Source organism: Rissa tridactyla, chromosome 1 (genome assembly GCF_028500815.1).
Source record: "Rissa tridactyla isolate bRisTri1 chromosome 1, bRisTri1.patW.cur.20221130, whole genome shotgun sequence".
Classification (NCBI taxonomy): domain Eukaryota; kingdom Metazoa; phylum Chordata; class Aves; order Charadriiformes; family Laridae; genus Rissa; species Rissa tridactyla.
Window position 1 is genome coordinate 168,823,136 of NC_071466.1, and position 19,435 is coordinate 168,842,570.

Below are 19,435 nucleotides of genomic sequence, written 5' to 3' on the forward strand. Positions count from 1 at the left end.
CAGCCCTGAAGGAGCCGCAAGATCCTCAGCAAGGGAAGATGTTGGATATCAGCTGATAAGCAGCACCTTGCTGGGCTCCCAGCTGCTGCCTCCCACTGAGTTTCAAGGCTGCAGAAACCAGGAGATTTGGTGTTTTGGAGAGGTAACGTACTGTGCTTCACACCACGACTGTGGTTGCTGGTATCTGCTGAGTTTGAGAGAGAGCAGACCTGGGAGCTATGAACGTTTCCTTGGGATGCTGTGGCCTCCCAGCACCACCAAGGGCCATTCCACATGTGCATGCCTGAGCCCCTGGCCCTTAACATCACCCTTCACAATAAATCTTACCTGGATCCAAACTATTTAATTCATTAGTGGTTTTTTCTTTGGGGTTTTTTTTTCAAGTATAATGATTTTATAGATTAAAATTGTATAGGAAAACATTTCTGGAAAACATCTTATTTCAAATAGATACAATTTGAAGTTATTTTTATGCAGTGAAGGACAACAGACATGAAGATGCACCAGATGGGTAATGCTTGGTAAATTTTATTTGAGTAAGAAGGCCGGTAAGGTGAGCAGGCAATCAATTTACCAGTAAATACAAATCTGATTTGTCTGTTGCTTTAAAATATTCCATGCTACTTTGATTATAGCAGCTTCCTGAATTACTGTCTTCTCTCAGTAACTGCTCATTGTCCCACACCTCTCATTTTGATAGACGACTTTTCCTTTGACTATAACGTAGTCGATCAATGCTTCGTGTCCCCCAAACTGGTAAATCAAGTGCTCCCACCTAAAAAGACAACAAAATGTTTAAAAATATCCAGACTTGCATAAAAGCTGGTCACATACCTCGTATACCTGGCAATTACAAAATATTTGCTTGAACCATCGGAAAACACTATTCCATGTTTACACATTGATCTCTTGTTGCAGGCACACAGTGAGTTAATGTAGAAATCAGTAGAGAATTTGTTCCACAAAATAAATAGGTATTATCTTTAGATAGTTTGTAATTAGGCATGGATTATTTGTAATATTGCCCCCAAAAGTTTTAGGCTTTATTTTCCACTGGAGCGATTAAGGTGAATGAAAGTGGGTCTAAAATGCTAGCAGTGTCCCTTTTTACACATGAAAATAACTTCTAAAGCACGAGGAATTCACTAACTTCTCCACTGTCCACAACAGGTGAAAAACAAAGTCCCTTATATTAAATCACATTGCAAACGACAATGGAAGAACAAACCTCGATGAATTTATGATAACAAGGTCCCCCTGCTTGCCAGTCTCTATGGAGCCATGCGTGTCCGATTTTCCCAGGGCATAAGCTGCATTAATGGTGGCAGCTGCTAGTGCTTCATTCATTGACATTTTCATGTTTACACAGGCCAGATGCATCACCATAGGCTAGAAGGCAAGTTAAGTGGAAAATGGGAGTTACCAGTATCACAAATACAGCTGTTCATGCCTCAAATCCCTAAGCACTCTCCTCCCTCCTTGTGCAACAGAAGGAGTTGTCCTGCATGATGTAAATCTTGCCAACTCCAAAATGAGAACTCTAAAATCAGGAATTTTGAGAGCCTTTTTTATAAGCCTTTCGGTGCATATGAAGAATAGAAGCCCTTCTGGTTTCAAGAACTTCTGGCAAAAACTAGCAACCCACGTAAATAAGCATGAGCAATTGTCTGAGCTGGGCACACAGCTCTCTTTGCAGACATGAAGACTGTTTAAATTGTGCAAATACCTATACACAAGTTGTACAAGTAAGAGATTTCATAGTTTTATGTTGTTATAAGTGTGAGCAATAGCTTACCATTGAAAAACAGTATGCATTAGGGTTAAAGTCACTGCCAAGAGCCACTATAACTCCTTCTTCTAACATTTTTCTAGCTGGAGGTTGCTTCAGTCTAGTGGGAAAAAGACACTTGTCAGCACAATTTGCTTAGTTATTACTTGATGAATTACAAGAGCAAAAGTCATCACTCGGTTTGGCCGCGCTCATGCCTTCAGTTGCACTCATCCTTTTGGAGACAAAAGGCCAAATTCTCCCCTTGGCTCCCTACCTGTCACCCTACGGGCAGCAGAAACGGGAACTGTGATCCACTGCTTTTGCAGTAACAGCACATGGCAGCAGCCAGTATCAAGCACCAGGCTGCAGGCCGCTGAAATTCTGGTATTTACCCAGATCTCAACCACTTAAGGATTTACAAGGTGAAAATCTTAATTTCTCCAAAAAGTACTTTTCTAGTCCTTATAGCTTCAAAGACAGTTTCCCAAACATGAGCAGCGGCGTAAGCAATGCAATAGTCCCTTCCCGATTCTGCTGGCAATTCGAAATAGTAAGTTGAGGCTGTGAATTTAATTTATAGACATGAGGATTTTCTCACTTAGCAGTGTTAATGCAAAAGACATTGTCAATAACTTCAATATCTGGAATATCCATTTCAAAATTGTTTGGCCACTGGATTAATCTGGGTAGGCGTTTGCAGGGGTGGGCACTAGGAAATACACACTCTAAGAAGTTTTAGCCATAGTTGCCATAAAGCCAATAGTGCCAAACATCATGTCCGAAAATAAACCAGTGTAACAATAAAAATGAAACATTAGAGCAACTGCTTCTCAAAAAGTAGTATTAAAAGCACTGCAGTTAACAGAAAAGAACAATAAACGAGATCTTGCTGAAGCACTTACATTTGGTATAAGACAACCCTCTCCCTATAGAAGCCTCTTCGCAGATTTATGAGAAAATACCACCTGTTCATGCACAACACGCTGCTCCAGGAGTTAACTGTGTTTAAAAAGATTTGTCTGAAGAGCCGTTCCGTGTCCTCACGTGTCCTTCCAGCCTCTGCACCCCTCCCTGTGCTCTTGCTGCCAGGCTCCTTGGGAGAACTGCAGGCAACGCTCAGCAAAGGCCAAAAGGAGAGCGTGCCTGCCATGAAGCAACTCTCCAGCTGCACACTTTGGCCCACCACCAGGTGAAGTCCTGGCCGCTGCTGCTTTTCTTAAACCCAGGGGACAGTATAGGGGCAGGACCTCTTGAGGTCTGAGCTCTCCCCATTGGTGCTGAAGGAGCTGAGGGAGGTCAGCAAAGGATGTACCACATCACCTCACAGCAACTTCTGTACATTGCACAGCTTTCACCCCTCTGCTGCACTTTTAAGCAGTATCTGAAACGTGGCTTCTTCATTTTTAGAGTGTATTAGATTGGAAGCCCATGTTCAGTACATAGTGCACCAGACACTGGAACAAACGAGTCCCGGTATTATCCCCATCTTAGACTCATCCTGACATTATAAACTTCCACTGCAGGGAGTCTCTGGAGTAACATGTGAGTTGCAGCCACAGGCTTTGCCACAGTGGCTGCGTCTCTGTTGTCTCCTTTACCCCCCTGCCTGGGGTCAATTTGCAAGACCACAGGTCCTCCGTGAGGTCTGTGTTCTGGCGGTGCCAGTTGCAATCAGCCAGTGGTTTAAAAGCACTGGTGCAAGACATGGACAGATAACCACAAACAGAAACACAAGTACGGACATAGATGTGAACACCGGTGGCACTGGCACAAGCCTCGATGCCTCAGAAAGCGGGCTGCTGAAAATAAACCAAAATTAGCTCAAGGATCTTCCCTTCTCAGGAGGGAAAGTATTATTGGGTCATGGTCTTCATCATCTACTTGACTTATTTTTGGCATTAAGCAGGTACGCCATCTATGCTTATCTGGAATATCTGTATATGGAAAATAGTGTGCTGAAGACAATTCTGTTCGGTGTTGCCTGGGCAAAATCAGAGGAGATTTTAAAAAGCTACCTACAGTCTTCCAGCGCTTTAGATAACCAAAGGATTCATTTCACAGCAAAACCTTCTGCAAGAGAGCCAATACATACATTGCAGATAGAACTTGCCTGAAAAGAAGCCAATTCAGTTTTCAAAGTCTAAATGGGTTAAAGAAAACCAGTGCAGTTTTCTTCTTAAATGAATGCCTGATGATCACCTTAGCCTGTCATAAGGGTTAAATTCCAGTGCTGAGCGAACCACTCGAAAACTGCTGTGAGACTTCTCAGAAGTACCATAGTGCTTCATTTTTGAGGATCTCCACCAAACCCAAGAAATGAGGAGGCTCATTCAGCACTTTGTATTTGTGATTGCCTTCACTGATCCAGCCTGATCTTTAAGGCATAGAGGCAAGCTTGTGTTTTTACATCAAAAGACCCTAAAACCACAAACGTGGTTTTGCTGTTACAAAAGTTTTACTCCAATCTAGTGGCCTTACCTGAGCATGTAGGCAGTTGTTGGTAAAAGGACAGCGGCGCACTTAGCTCTTGCCATCGCCTTGATACCTTCATCGCTAACTTCTTCCAGGTGGCTGATAGCCCGGGCTCCCAGCTCAGCTCCAAGCTAAGCAAATTTTCAAGAAAATTACTCACTGTTCTCAATTAATTCAGTAAAGCAGTGTTGTTATCAAATGACCCGAGGAGATAATTCACTATTAATATAAAATTAACCAAAAGAAAAAAAAAATAACAACACATTTTTGAAAGAACAAGCAGAGACAAAATATATACTAATAAAATAAGTATTAAAATATGTATTAACCACCCAAAAGGTGGAAGTGCACCTTTTGTGTTGTTTTTAATAGACTAACATTCAAACTACGGGACAGCTACGGATAAAACCTTCATTCACTCCCATTCACAAAGTATCCACCAGAAAAGGGTTGACAAAACTTACACTGGTTGCAGAACTTGTAGTGCAACTGCTGCCTTCAATGGTGAAGCACCAAAAAGGCTTTTATGATCAATCAAGTTTTTGGTTTGGTTTGATATTTTTTAAATACAGCAGAGAATAACTTGAGCAGACCCCACAGGAAAGAAGCAATGTTTAAATGATGGTAACACATGGTCTCAGAGTGACTTTCTTTATCAAGATGTTTGGGAGCCTATTCTTGACTAAACCATCCCTCCAAGTGTGCCCACTGCACATCTGACTTGTTGCTGCTAACAGGACATTTAAGCAAAAAAAATTTCAAGTTGGATAGAAACCGTGTTTTTGTCATTCTTGGGTTCGCGGATATCCACCTTCCTCATCTGTATCCCATGTGGAAGATAAGCAAAGTCAATGTTTGATTAGGCAGTGCGTGTTAGTCCCAGAGGTCAAGGCTTCCTCCTATGTCCTTAACTCCAAAGTTGCCCAAGGGCAGCACTTTCTGTCGTCTGACAGAAATAGAAGTCTATGAATGGTTTGTTTTATAAAGTCTTAGGAAAGAAAACCTTGGTTTTGAAAACTGCAATTCTTTCAAAGATTCGGGTCTCACAAAAGCAAAGCAGAAAGCAAAAATGGTTTAACTGAATGTTAAGAAAGACGTACCTCAGCAGATTTCATCGGATGGAGTTCATCACCATGGAAGTTAATCTGTAACCCTATATCTTTTCCAGCTTGAAGAATTCTCCTAGTAGAATCCAGATCAAAGACTCCCTTCTCACAGAACACATCTATATTGTTAACATGTATTTCACCACTTAGTTTGAGTTCTTTCAGTTTAGGGAGATGGTTATTGATAATGTCATCTGTGGCTTCAGTAGCAGTTTTCCCTCTAATGAAAAGAAAATGTTATAGACCCATAAGAATAACATCCTTGAAGTCTGGCAAACATTCAAATTGTACGAGATTATTTAGAAAATGATTCAAACACAAATCACTCAAAAAACCTTCAGGCTAAAAAATGTTAAGCTCCTGTACTACATGTACTCTCAAACACTAATTACTTGCCATTCAAAGAATATTAGATTGTATTACTAGATATTTTTTATAAGGTTACCTTCTTGGATGCTAACCAAGACATGGGAATTTTAAAACCAATTCTTCTGCTTTCCTATTCATATATTTTGACCTACTTATACTGTATTCTAAAACACATTTAAAATATGCAAATGATTATTTAAATATTTTAAACAGTATTGAATGCGATATTTTTATGCAAGTATCAAAGCTCAAAGGGGATGTGCAGCACAAATATTTTAAATTGACCTCTCCTCCTTTTATATCATGCAGAGTGATAGCTAGATAAATCAGAGGGGCCTCCCGAGGTTCCATTTGTCAAAGCCAGAACCGCTTATGAACCCCCTGTTACATAAAGATAACCCAGGAGAGATCAGTAAATGCCTTTGAAAGAGTGAACAATCCCAAAACATGCAGTTGAGTTAGTATTTTGCAATTTTAAGATCTAAAGGTACGTGACGTACTGCAGCTGAATGTCTGTGACATCTCAATCCTCATGTCAGGCACCGTAAGGCACGCGCAGACCAGCATTCTATGCGTGCCACACGTGGGCAAGTTGGGAGCTTTACAGTGGCGGTAAATTCAAGAAGCCACATTCTGCTCTGATTTACAAAGAGGTTGTGCAGTCATAAAGCAGAGCAGAACCCGGCTTATGGCACTTCTTTTGTTCATGTCTCACTGAAACAGTCGTTGAGGTTGCTCAGGCTTTTAGCATGCTGAGCCTTCTCCCTTTCCCTCCAGCCTTTGGAGGAATTTGGACGGAAAGATTAGGACCAAAGTCAAGACGAAACAGAGGGAAACATCTTGGTTTCACTTTTCTGGGGGGACATAATGCCCAAGAATTCAAAACTGTCGTTGTTCTAAGGCAACAGACTTCTGCTCAGGAAATGACTTTGAAAATTTCTTCCTAAAGATGAAAAGGGCCCAGTGAATCTTTGCCAATCAGAAAAAAAAAAAAAAAATTAGAATCAGACATCCTCAACATCATGAATTTTGATTCAAAATGATGACTGGAGGGATGATAGAGCAGTTATTTTTTTGCCCCCTCTGCTATGAGCTTTTTAGGTTCATTTCCTAAAGAACTGGAAGTTCTGAGCTGGAAACATTTTTAAAAGCAATGGATGGGAACAAGTATCACTAAGAACGGAGCAGCCTTATTTTTCTCTAGGATGGCTCAGACTAAAGTAGCCTGCACTGTTTGGTGCACATTTCAGTATGTACTGCCTGTTACCAAAGTATGTACTGCCTGTTACCAATCACAGTCCCACAGAATAACTGCGTTTGTAAGGACCTCTGGAGCTCATCTGATCCAACACCCTGGCGCAGAGCAGGGTCAATTTGAATCATGCGTCAATGGTGCCTTCTAGAAGCAAAAAATCAGCCTGAATTACCTTACACCTAGAAATCGTGAACAGATACACGCTGCAAGTTCTCAACATCTGCCCAAAGCTAATTTCCAGGTGGGAAAAAAGAATAACCACTGCTGGCAAGTCTGGAGGTAGGCTCCTCTGAAGAGTCCATATACTGCAGCTTTACAAGCCACATATTGCAAGACTTGGCAACATGGAAGACGTGACACCTTTATCCATTGAATGAACCTTCTGGTGATGCTTCTGCTGTCAGAGGTCAGACTCAGAACAGTGAATTAAGCCAAGTGTGAGAAGCAAGAGATTGGCTTAGCAAGAACTTCACAAAGCTCCTCAGCAGCGGGGGTCTGAGCAGCATTTTTCGTGAGCAAGCATAATGTAGCCCTCTTGTTTCACATTAAATGGAAGGATTTAAAATTGATTCAATGCTAGCAGATTGGCAGTAACAAATTTGCATGACTATGGTCATTCCAAAATCATGAGAAAATCATTAGACTTTTAATGGCTATCTAGTCAAGAGTTGCCACTAAGTACCTACAAGAAAAAAGAGCATTACATTTTAAGACCTGCATAAATCAGGAGGATGTAAATTAAAATGGTTAAAGCAATAGTTAAATCTTTTGTTTGTATGATTTATGCATAACTGAACGACAGCACAGTTCTGTGGAATACAATGATGAAAGAAAACTGGCATGAGCTTAAGTGACTTGGGAGATGTCTGTTTAACAGCTTCTAAAATCCTCAAGATCTCATTTGCATAAATAATATCAAAGAGCAATTCCCAGCCCCAAGCCTGCGGGCAATATGTTCCCCTTGCGACTCTCCACTGTTACTGAAGCTGCAGGAAATTCAGTTTAAAACCGGAGCTCAACAAAGCGGGATGCTTCCCTCAGCATGTTAGTGGCCCAGATGTTCAGGAGCCAGCCAAAGGCTGAGGACCACAGCTCTGAACATCTGGGCTCAGAACAGGGAAGAACCGCAGAATTCCTCCTGGTCAAAATAAATATGTGAGGCAGAGACTAAGTTTAAAGGGTAACAGCAAAATATTCTAGACATGAACATTTGAATGAAAAGGGAAGAGGATTTAAGAAGGCACAAACTGGAAAATTGAGATAATTCATTATTTCCTTCAGGACATTTCCTCAAATCCCCAACTACCTTTTCTCCTTACTTACAATACCATATCCTCGCTATCTAGATTTTGTTATGCTTGAAGTGCAATCAGTGGGGACAGAACTGTGCAGAGTGTGATACGGTAGACCTGCCTTTCTAACACACAAGATTTGATATATTTGTAAAAACACTGGAATTTATTTCCTTAGTTTATGGAAATGCTTGAAATATTTTGGTGGGAAAAACTATTTATGGGGATTTTGACCAAAATCCTACCAAGGCTTTTTAGGGGAGAAGGAAAGGAAGGGCTGAGAATTATACACAGTTTGGGGTAAAAACCTCGATTATATTTTACCATTGAGTCCTCCAAATTTTAGTAGAACTTCTTGAAGGAAATATTTGGTGTTTTCAGCAGATTTTAGTTACTTTTTATTCTCAACCATCTTCCACTTACTGAAGATGATACAGGTTTCCTTTTGAATAGTTACATTAGCAAAAGATAACTTCCCGTCCTGCCCTGAATACGCAATAATTAGATTTTAAGTACATTTTTCTAGGTCATGTTTTCTTGAATGCCAGAAGAGGTAGATTTTTTTTGGAGTGCGCTTTTCTTTTTTAAACGAACACCTCTTAAATATTGCCACAGTATCACTGTGACGCTAGGCCTGCCTCCACCTCACAGGCCTTGTTTTGCAGTAGCCTACTGCTTAGTCTGTCAAAATATATGTTTCACATACACCTACCTAGCTAAAATTCCTCATTAATTCTTTCATACAATGAAATCTGGTAACTTGAAGATGTTATTTTCATCATAGGGAGAAAAACGTCGAAGTGAGAAAGGCTTGTTATGTCTACTTGAGCCATTAAAATAGTTGCGATTAAGGACATTTACTTTAATCCTATTCATCTCATACCTATTAGATATATGCAATTTTTCATTGCACGGAAGCATAATTAAGCTTTGTTTACTGAGGTATATAAGGATTAAACACAGTATTTTTTTTTGACTAGTTGGTCAGAATAAAAGCTCACAGTAGAGGCTGAGCTTGAAGGGTTCAGGATGAAACACAGTATTTTTTTCTGTTGGCTGGTCAAAATAAATGTTTGTGGCAGAGACTAAGCTTGAAGGGCAGCAGCAAACCCAAGCAGAAGAACTGTCTGTACAGGAAACCCTGTAACGCGTGTTACGGTCAGTGTATGAATCAGCTGGAGGCAGGGATTCTGTGCTAAGCTTATGTTGGCATTTAGCAGCCATTAAACTATGCTTCCCCGTCTTCCTTCAAATTAAAATTTAGGAGACCCTTCTGTAAATACGGCCTATTGTTTCGAATATGATATATTTTAGGAGGGCTGGGCAAAAGAAACCTTTCCGAAAACAACAGCCAATTTTCAATGCAAAGCAGTAATACCTAACAAGAGCAAGAAAAATCAAGTCGTATTACTTCGGCACAGAATGAGCTCCACAGTAGGTTGAAGAAATGCCAATATCCATGGATTGCTTAGCGCGCTCGATCACCCTGAGCATTTTGAGCTCTGTTTCTAAGTTTAAGCCATATCCGCTCTTGCACTCAACCAAGGTGGATCCTGCGCCGCGCATGCGTTCCAGTCGGTGTTTGAAAGTATTGAACAGCTCTTCTTCTGAGGCCTTCCGAGTGTGCTCCACAGTAAAATGTATTCCTCCCCCAGCCTGGTGGATCTCCATGTAGGACGCACCTGCCAGCTTGGGGAAAAAAAGAAAACAAAAACCAACCCCCCCATACAATTCGCTATTAATTGTGAATTTTCTATCCAAGGGATATTGGAAAGTGCCTTGAGGTCTCGTCAGCGAGACAGAAAAAGAGGAGGGGAAAAAATCCACATTAATTCTTCCCCCCTCCCCTTTCTCTTCTCTCTCCTCTCCGTTTAAGTGAAGAAATGATGTAAGAAGCGACATAAAGAGAATTATTCTAAAGATTTCTTTACGTCTAAGCCCAAGGGGAAAACCTATCTCTAGGTGAAAAATTCATTATATGGAAAAAAAGAAAAAAAAAAAAATCAAGATTTAGACGGTAATAGAAGACAGCACTCCTGTATTGCTTCAATTAATGCGGAAATATATGAAGTCTGGCTGCAAAGGCTGCAGTTACACTCCTCTCTCAGCCTATCATCCCTCCTCCCTCAGTTAGATTATCTGACAGAAATTACATCTTTTTCTACAGAGGAAAGATGGGAATCACTAGAAAGTAGAAACAGTTACACATTAAAAAAAAAGGAAGAAAAATCCAGCTGTGTAATCTTGTGCCATTACCTTCATTGCAAACTCATGAACTCTGTCACCAGCCCACACTGGATGTGTATGTGCATCTACCAGGCCTAAAGAAAACAAAGTAAATGTACGCTCAGGTTATTTCACTGTGTAAAAGAAAAGTTTGTGAACATGCAAGCAAATGAAATGCACAGCATAAGCTCCCCTATAAAGCCTCTGCTGCTTAGAGAAAAAGAAAAATCCAACCAGCCAAAAATCGAGGATTTTCTTCAAAGGCTACCAATTTTCTTTCCATTTTTTTAGGTGTGACACCTAATGCAAAAGGTGTCTAGGTAAGTTGTCGAGTTTTTCGTGTTGTTTTGACGACATTTTCAAACTGTGGGAGAAATGATAAAGGACAAACTTTGGAAGAGTTCATTAGACTTTAAATCTTTGCTCTTTAAAAAAAGCACAGTGCTCAGGCTGGGCTTAGCACACTGACACTCTCGCAAAAGTCCACTTACTCCAGCGGGAGCTTTTTCTATGAGCTGTGAAACCAACACTGCTGAATGCCCAAGGCCATTGCAAACAAAACAGCGGTCTGGCAGCTCGTGCGCAAACACCGCTTGCAAAGTTTACCATGAAATAGATTTGCCCAGTTTGTTTTTGGTTTGTTTTTGGTTTTGTTTTTATTTTTAATCAGGTAAAGTTGCAGAGTATGTGACTTAAACTCTTGCGCTGCCCTTTTGCTTCCAACCAGCCAACGGGCAGAAAGGGTGGAGAAAAAGAGATGTGCAGCTGAAAAGTCACTGGTCGGGCCAGCTGCCTTACTGCTGTGATCTGTGATGCAGGGGAATGGGTGAAAAGTGAAACAAGAGGGGACAGAGCTCTACCATGAAGCCAAAAAAACCCCCATCCCAAATGCTGTGATTTTCTCCTTGCAGCACTCCCGATGAGGAAGCTACGATACTCTGCTCCTCAACACAAGGCAGAGGGATATTTAATACACATCAACTTTGTCTCTAAGCACTTGCTGCCATTCAGCATTGTATCATCATTAAAAAATACACCTACCTGGTAACACACATTTCCCAGAGCAGTCAATTATTCTTTCAAATGTTGCTCCTGAAAACTGGTTGCGAATAACATCTGCCTGGCCCACAGCTTTGATGCAGCCATCTCTGCAAACAACAAATAATCAAGAAAGGAGGCGTGAGCCTGTCGGAAAGCCAAGTGCTCACTGACAGAGCTTCTGGAGCAACATCTCTCCAAAAGCAGAGACAGGGACCTTCAGCAGGACTGAAGATGCAGGCAGGAGGCGGTATGTTAGTCTTACAGATGCACAGAAAACGATGGGGTAATGCCAAGGTTTTCAATTTGTTTGCCATAAAATTTGTCACATCCTCTGCTTAGATCCCTCAGGACGATGCTGTGGTACTCTTCCATTCTAATTTCTGCTAGACAACATTGTTTTTCTCCTGTGGATCAGCAAATATACAGCATTCCTCCAGCAAGTATCTGCAGGGCGCTCTTCTCATGGAAATCAAACTGTCATCACCAGCATCCTCTGCCTGGATCTGACTCATACCCTTGTGCCCTTGGAAGCCACAGGGATAAATCTCTTTCGGGCTGATCTTCGGTTCAATGGCAATTTTCTCCCGGTAGAACTCAAGGATGGTACTGGGAACCCTACACTGCACTGGAGGGATCCCTTCTGGCCATGCATGGAGGTCCATCCAACCCATCTACACGAGAAGAGCTTCCCAGGGCACAGGCGGCACCTCTGTCCTTTCAGCCTTGTCTTTCTCCATCTCTTTTCAAGCCACTGGAATAGTAACTGGGTTACCTCATCACTGATACCTCGCTGGAGGTATCTCTGCACTACACGGCTGAATTTTTAAGAGGCAAATAGCAGTTACAGCATTTAGAAATGGGAGAGGTGTAATTATATACATTGGTTATTAACTATAATTTCATTAGTTACACAAATTATTTATAGGATTGCTATCGGTTCATATCAGTTCACCTAGAAACAAAGCGGAGAGCCAGAAGAGGGTTGCAGCTATCATCAGCACCGGGCTAAAAGTTAACCTCACGAGTCTGGAAACGCGAACACAGCACAGTAACGGAAGTGATCACGATATGGACTGTGAAACAACCCAAATTGCGGAGCTGCATTTCCACGCAGGCAGGTGCCTGCAGTGCCAGGGCAAGCCCCGGACCCAGGCGACCTGGCAGCTGTCGCACAGGCTGTCGGGGTTGGGGGGGGAGCTCACAGCAACCCCCTCCGCCGTCACCCAGCACCGCCGATCCCCCGACCCCCTGCCGTCATCAGCCCGCCGCCCCCACCACCTCTGCAGCCATCCCCGCCGCCCCGGCACTCACAACCCCACCACCAAGCTGGCCCCCGGCAGCAGGGCCAGGCTGGCGGCTCCATCCCGCCGCAGGTACTCCTCGCCCCGGCTGCAGACGAGCACCAGCTGCTGGGCGTTCTCCAGCAGCAGCCGATGCCTGCCCGCCATGGCTTGCAACAGGGCCGCTGCTCGGCTCAAAGTCCTCCCTCCACCAAAGTCCTCCTGCCCCCACCTCGGGCCAGGCCTGACCCTCACCCTGCCCGGGCTGGTCTTTGCTAACCAACCTCCCGACAGAGGGGGAAGGCACGGAGGCGGGAAGCAAAGCTGGGGGGCAGGCGGGATGATTCCTGCAGGGCATGGGTGAGGTGGGTGGCGGTGGTCACCATCACTTGGCAGAAAATTGGGTTGGAAAAGCTACAGGGCTTTAAGAGTGAATTTGGCGGCAGCCTGCTGCGCTTGGCGAGAGATGCTGTTCTTCCTGCGGTCCGGGCCGACATAACAACATCCATACGTGATGCTGGTTTATGATAAGCTCCAAAGCACCAGTTCTGCCAATTGGGGATTCCTGGAGCCCTCTGCCCACACTGCACCACCTGGAGATTTCCCTTTGCCAAGAAAACAGGAGCTTCTGAATTGGGAGCATTTGCCTGACCATATACCCCCTCCCCAGCTTCCATCACCTCCCCAGCATCCATCACCTCGCCAGGATCCCAGTACCAGCCCCTGAGGGACCATAACACCTCTCACCGCACCGGATATTCAGGCAGACATTAATTTATCCAGGCAGATATTAATTTATCCAATTCCACCATCGGTAGGTTTGTGCGATTCTGCTGCCCCCTACAGAACTGGGAGAGTCAGGGAGCAAATATTTACTCTTGATGTAGATTTTTGGTTTTCTTCTCTCTTCAAACATTCCTAGTGAGCACAGGGCTCCAGTAATTCCCAGGTGGCAAATGGAGTGTATTTCTAAATAGGTGGTCCCTCAGCCACCTTTCTGGTGGTAGTAATCTTTTTTAGACCTTCTTTTCGTTTAGAAAGGGGATCAATTTTAAATGCTTATAACACGTCTATGTGCATATATTCCTGTACAGCAGAGACAGATGGATACGTTGGCTCTTTGAATGAGCCTTTCTGGTGAAGTCTTGTTTGCAAATGAGGCAAAGTATGCAGCTAAAACACAGTAATTTGCATTTAATAACAAGCCTGAAAAGTGAGTAGAACTACGAATAGCGTTAGGTGTTATCTTGTGATACTGCTCCACTGGTTCAATACTGCACCACCACATAATCTTTGTCTTCCTCCTACACACCGTTTCTTGCTGGGTGTGCAGAAAGTTGACAGGAGAGGTGGTAGATGGTGCTTTACTGCTTCCAGGAGTTCCTGCTGCTGGCTCTGGCTTTCCCCGGCACTTTCACGCTACGTTTGAAAGCAGAAATTAAAGAGGAACCTCGCAACAGAGTCATAGCAAGGACAGAAGTACAATCCATGGGGGGGAGATGGTTAAGCAGCAGTGGTGAGTAAAAGCTGGTGTGCCAGGAACGAAATGGAGCCTGGCACGGGCCGGATCGGGCCTGCCGCTAAAAGCAGCGGGGAGAGATGGTCCAGCCGGAGCAGAAGGGAGTACCCCCCTACCCGCGCACAGCTCCCTTCTCTGTGTGCAGTGAGGTGGCGGGCAAATAGAGAGATCTAGAATGAACAGCCTCGCTGCAGCGCTGTCTTAAGGCAGTGTAAGTGCTGCGAAATCATCTTCCTTGCATTCACAAATATTTTAGGGTATATGTTCAGTGAGCTGCTCTTTCTGCCCTTGAAGGGACCACCAGGGAACATTAAATTCCCACCTGTATTTTCACGTCCCCACGTTTAATTGCCTGCCTGCGCAGCCGGTGCTTCTGTGAGCAAGGGCTGGAAGTCAAACAGAAACTGGCCTGAATGACTCTTACATTTATGTTTCTCACATCTACACATTCTTTTGGCTTTGTCCTCTTTCAGCAATTCCAGAGAGAATTTTGAAGAGCAAAGGTGACATCTGCAGCTCTATTTCTGGTTATCCAATCTCAGACTCCAGCCACTCGTAACATTAGTTTTGGTAAAAGGGGGGAAAAAAGGAAAGATAAATTCTGTGTAAAGCTTTATACCTGTAAGAAGTGTGTTCTTACACTCTGTAAGGATAAAATTCAGTTCTGTGCACTAGGCTTTTCCAAGAACCAAGGGCAGATCCTGATTTAAATCCTTAGAATAAGTGAAGATTTTATGATTAGTAAGACAGGAGTGTATTTCATTCACAAGCTCACAGTAAAAGTTGGAAAGACAGCTCTTTACAGAGCTGATGGGTCTTTGCCCACTGAGAAGGTGTGTGTTCCTAAAACAGCTTGGGTGACAGTATCCTGTCCTCATTGTACTTATGCTATTATCATTGGTTATTTTAATTTCCTTAAGTTTGCCAGTTTGGATTAGAAAATAATTCTTTTCACCAAAGAATTAAACAAAGGAAGGTAGCAGAAAGAATACAGAAGGAAAGAAGTAGTAAAAGTAAAGATAAGTAAAAAAGTCAATTGAGTATCAGGTTATCGATTTAAGAGATCTCATCTGTTCTTGCTCATGCTTTGTGTGATACATTTATTCCTCAAGGAACATCTGTTCAAATACACTGTCAGGGTTACTTCAGAATATTTATTCTTGTAAACAACTTGCAATTAAATACAGAAGGCCCAAGACTGGATATGAGTTTTAACCCAAATATTGGCTACGTTTTCCTTAAATTTGTATGCTAGTTTTTTTCTTCTGCTGAATAGACCTTTACAACAATACACATAGCATGGTGAAACGTCCTGAAAGGAGATATTGTGCATGTCTTAAGAATTAATTGCTAGTGCAATTTACTGAATGCTATTTCCCTGTTCACAAGAGTAGCAGAGGCTGATGAACCCTCAGGTTCAAACATAGAAATTGCTTTAAATGGACGAAGCTGACTTTCAGATGTGGAATTGACCCAGACTAAATTGCAAACTTGTTATGTCCTCCTGGCTCCCCTCATCAGATTGAGTTTTACGTCAGAGTTACAAATATTTTTTGCATAGCTTTGCAAAAGTAAAAATGAAGCAATTCTGCATTTTCTTTTTCTCATTCAGAAAAACTTCGCACCTCTCAAACCATGGAAACATTGCATTTGCTCAAATGGGGTTTCTGAATCGTCCCTCTGTTCCCAGGTTCTGTCTTAATAACTCCTTTGGCAGAGTTCGTAAACTCCTGGTGACAAGGGGACCTCTGGGATGACACCCCAGTCTGTCCCAGATGACCTAATTTGGCAGGAATGGTTCTCTCTGAGCATAGCCTAACCTTTCCTACCGAAACGCTTAGGTTTCCTTTTCATAAAAACTACAGCGAAGGGGAAAAGGAGAGCTTGTGTGCACCTGTGTCCTGTTGGGAGCAAGGACGCAGACACATCCAGACACAGGAACTGGTATCATTCCAGCATCTAGCCTTATGGCCAAAGCTCATCATTCTTTGCAGTCAGTGATCTCCATCGGAGAGGAGAATTCATGGCATTTTGTCTCAGCAATTATAAGATTTAGGGTCTTCTCAGCTAGGTCATGTACTGTTTTTTTGGCTACTCCTAGGAACGTGAAGGTTTCCAAGTCAAAAATAATCAGCAAACAACCTGTACTTGAATGAGTAACACAAAAAAATAAGCTCAAAACTAGATGTATGTCTTGTGTCTTGCTCTAAGTCTTCCTAGGCTTTTTTTTTACTACGTAACTTCTTATTTAGTAAGTAGTTTTGCAGGGTGTAACTTTTTGCTCATGAAGCGTCCTACTACTTTGCCTCTGATTTCTTTTATCCTGGAAACAATTGGAACTTAAACACATGAAAGTGTTTGATTTTTAGTTGCCTTATATACCTTGTATTTCAGAAGCAAAATCACAAGACCTTTTATTTACATCTTCAATGCATACTTAATATCTGTGAATACTTGCAATTCTTCTGCCTTTGGGACTTGCTCCAGAAGAAAGGAACAGTCTGTTGCTATTCCTGGGGCTTACCCTGTACCAACTAAGGACCAGCTCCAATTACGTTGATATATTCAGAGAACCTTCTTACCTTCACCTGTATTGTAATTCTTTTCACTCCATTTAGGACCAAAATCTGAATTAAGTGCATGCCTAAGTCTTTGTCTAACAACCTGCATGAGTTTTCCCATTGAAATGAATGGAACGCTTTATGGCAGCATGCACCTTTGCAGTGTGTGGGCATGAGAACTACAATTAGTTTTATGAAGTTATATGCCACAGCATTATTTAGTCACTGTGTTTGACACCCGGTGATGCGCAAAAATGAAAGCGTCTTTCTGAGTTTGAAGTCTAATGAATGTACCTACCAAAAAACCCTGTAGATGCGTAACAAAAAATCTCAGAAGAATCTGAAGCTACGTGACAGGAGCACACTTTCATCGAGAACAAAAACTCAAGACTCTCTAAAGCAGGGGATCTCAGTCTCTGAAAGAGGGAGACAAAATACAGGAGAAAAATTTATTTACTTTCTTTCTTAGTTCCAACTGGGCTCTTCCTTTTGCAAAACGTAAGTCCACTTGTCTTTCCTTTCGCATTACTCATCTTAGCCTAGATTAGATTTTCATAGAATTTTGACTTTTTTAATCTAGATATGGGTTTTAAGGCCAAGGTCTGCTGTCCCTCCACAGAAAGCTACTGATTTTACTGGCCCTTTTAGAAACAGCAGTCCACATAGATTTCTTTCTTTCCATGGTTTGTCCTTCAGGGGATAGTTAAAAAAAAAAAATTGGAACCATATCCAGCTTTAAATGGACTGTTAGGCTTTGTGATAAATTATCATTTTTCTTCCCATCTGTACACCACAGCTACGACAGTCTGCTACTAAAGAAACATAGAATTTTAGTATGCAAACGAATGAATGAAAGCCAGAACGTTTGCAGGGTTCTACCACATTTTGTGGACAGATAGCAGAGCTGAGATCTGCATGCCGTGATTTCCGTGGCATCATTTACTAGTAAACAACCAGCACTAGTTGAGTTTTTGTGGAATTGCACGCATGATTGACTCATCTCTGAGACTTTTGACTTTAAATAGCTCAAAACACTGATGGTTTTCTATACATGACAAATAATAATAGTGTTTAACCTGAAAGACAAACTGATTTGTGAATATGCTGGAGGTATGAGGTTGAGTTTATTAATGTCCCCCGTGTTGATACCTCATTTCAGAAGCCTTTGCGCCGAACTGCTTCCAGGACACCAGTGGCAGGACCCCAGCCACCCTCTGCTTTGAGCGGTTTACTCAATGGCCTTTCATTAAGAAATTCTAATAGGTAAGGGACATTCAGTTAACCTCAACGTTTAAGATTAAACATTTGAAAACATGGTTATTGTGTTCCTGCTAAGACTTTTGATATGCCGGGTGCCTGGTAACAAAAAGAGACTTTCTTTTTACAACAGAGACTGGGAAAGGTGCATTCCCATTTTGCAGTATGTTGTCTTAACTCTATTAATGCCAATGAAGTCTACGGACCTTTAGAGCTGCCAGGAAACTTCTGTTTGCATGAATATTGGCTACAAAGTTGATACAAATTTGTCCTTCCTTAATAAGGATTGTACAACCACACTTCAAGCTTTGTGACTCAAAGCAGCAGGATATTTCTTAGAGACACAGGGGTATAATGGATCTCCACATCTCACCCGGAGTGAAATCTTCACAACTATTTCCAAATAGTTTATGAACAGGTTTAAAGAATAAGTATATTTAAATAGTAACGACATACAGACTGTGAACTATATAGACTGCCATATTTTCCTGTGTTTCAGATGCAAAGATAACTGGTATTTTGTTCAGAGCCTTCAGCTGTCAAAGCAGAGAAGACAACGAATGAGGTTCCTACAAATACTGAAATGACTTACAGCTTTTCTACTTAAGAGGTGAAACTTAGTTTCTACTGAAACAAGGCTACAAGGCATTATAGCTGCATCCTCTTAATTAACCAATTCAGAACTGAAGGAATCATAACCAAATCAGCAGCAGTCTGCAGTTAAGTGCATCACGATATTTTTTAAGACTTTTTCCTGTTGCTCATTCCACAGCCCGTATTATCATCATTACGGAGAGAAGAGGCTATTCCTGCAGCTCCTTTGATCTGCTCAGCTACGCAGCTTAGAATGACACAAGAAAGTCACATACACAGGATGAGACGTTCTTCACCTTCTATTTCCCGCTAGTCCGCATTCAGTATGAGTACCTGACACCAGAGCACTGACACTGATGCTAAACTGAGCCGATAAACAAATGAACTATCTATTTTCTTTTGGAGTACAAACTTGGAAGATTTAACTTATTCCAGGAATCACTTAAATTCAGGTATTTCCCTTGACAGCAATGGCATTTGTTGACACCGGTAATACTTAAAAGTTGTGGGGCTTTTATTTGTTTTCAATATTCACTTTTCATTATAATATTTTCAGTTTTAAGTTGAAGTAATTGTCTATTCCTCCAGCATTATATTTTTGGACACCAATAGAATATTAGAGACCTTTCCAAGAGTTAACTTCCCCATATTAAAAAACAATGGAAAAAAGTAAACACATTATTACAAAACCA

The 19,435-nt window shown here is 42.0% G+C and overlaps 1 protein-coding gene across 2 annotated transcripts; it reads right to left on the reverse strand.

Moving 5' to 3' along the window:
- Positions 1 to 483: 483 nt before the first annotated feature.
- AMDHD1 (amidohydrolase domain containing 1) lies at positions 484 to 13,032 on the reverse strand. 2 transcript variants are annotated; one of them, XM_054184427.1, is made up of 9 exons: positions 12,844 to 13,032; positions 11,533 to 11,639; positions 10,522 to 10,586; positions 9,677 to 9,954; positions 5,344 to 5,569; positions 4,250 to 4,374; positions 1,796 to 1,889; positions 1,229 to 1,389; positions 484 to 775 (listed from the first exon to the last, which is right to left on the reverse strand). In XM_054184427.1, the coding sequence occupies exons 1-9, from the start codon at positions 12,978 to 12,980 to the stop codon at positions 661 to 663; spliced, it is 1,308 nt and encodes a 435-aa protein (XP_054040402.1). In that variant the 5' UTR covers positions 12,981 to 13,032; the 3' UTR covers positions 484 to 660. The 2 variants fall into 2 exon arrangements, with proteins under 2 accessions (XP_054040402.1, XP_054040411.1); XM_054184436.1 differs by lacking the exon at positions 12,844 to 13,032 and adding an exon at positions 11,795 to 12,710.
- Positions 13,033 to 19,435: the final 6,403 nt, after the last annotated feature.

Bases quoted from the DNA above. Each gene is read 5' to 3' on its own strand.
- AMDHD1 (XM_054184427.1), bottom strand. From the start codon at position 12,980: ATGGCGGGCAGGCATCGGCTGCTGCTGGAGAACGCCCAGCAGCTGGTG. The intron at 1,390-1,795 runs GTAAGCTATTGC...CTTGCCTTCTAG, and splicing joins ATGCATACTGTTTTTCAATG to CCTATGGTGATGCATCTGGC. The intron at 776-1,228 runs GTTTGTTCTTCC...TTGTCTTTTTAG, and splicing joins GTTATCATAAATTCATCGAG to GTGGGAGCACTTGATTTACC.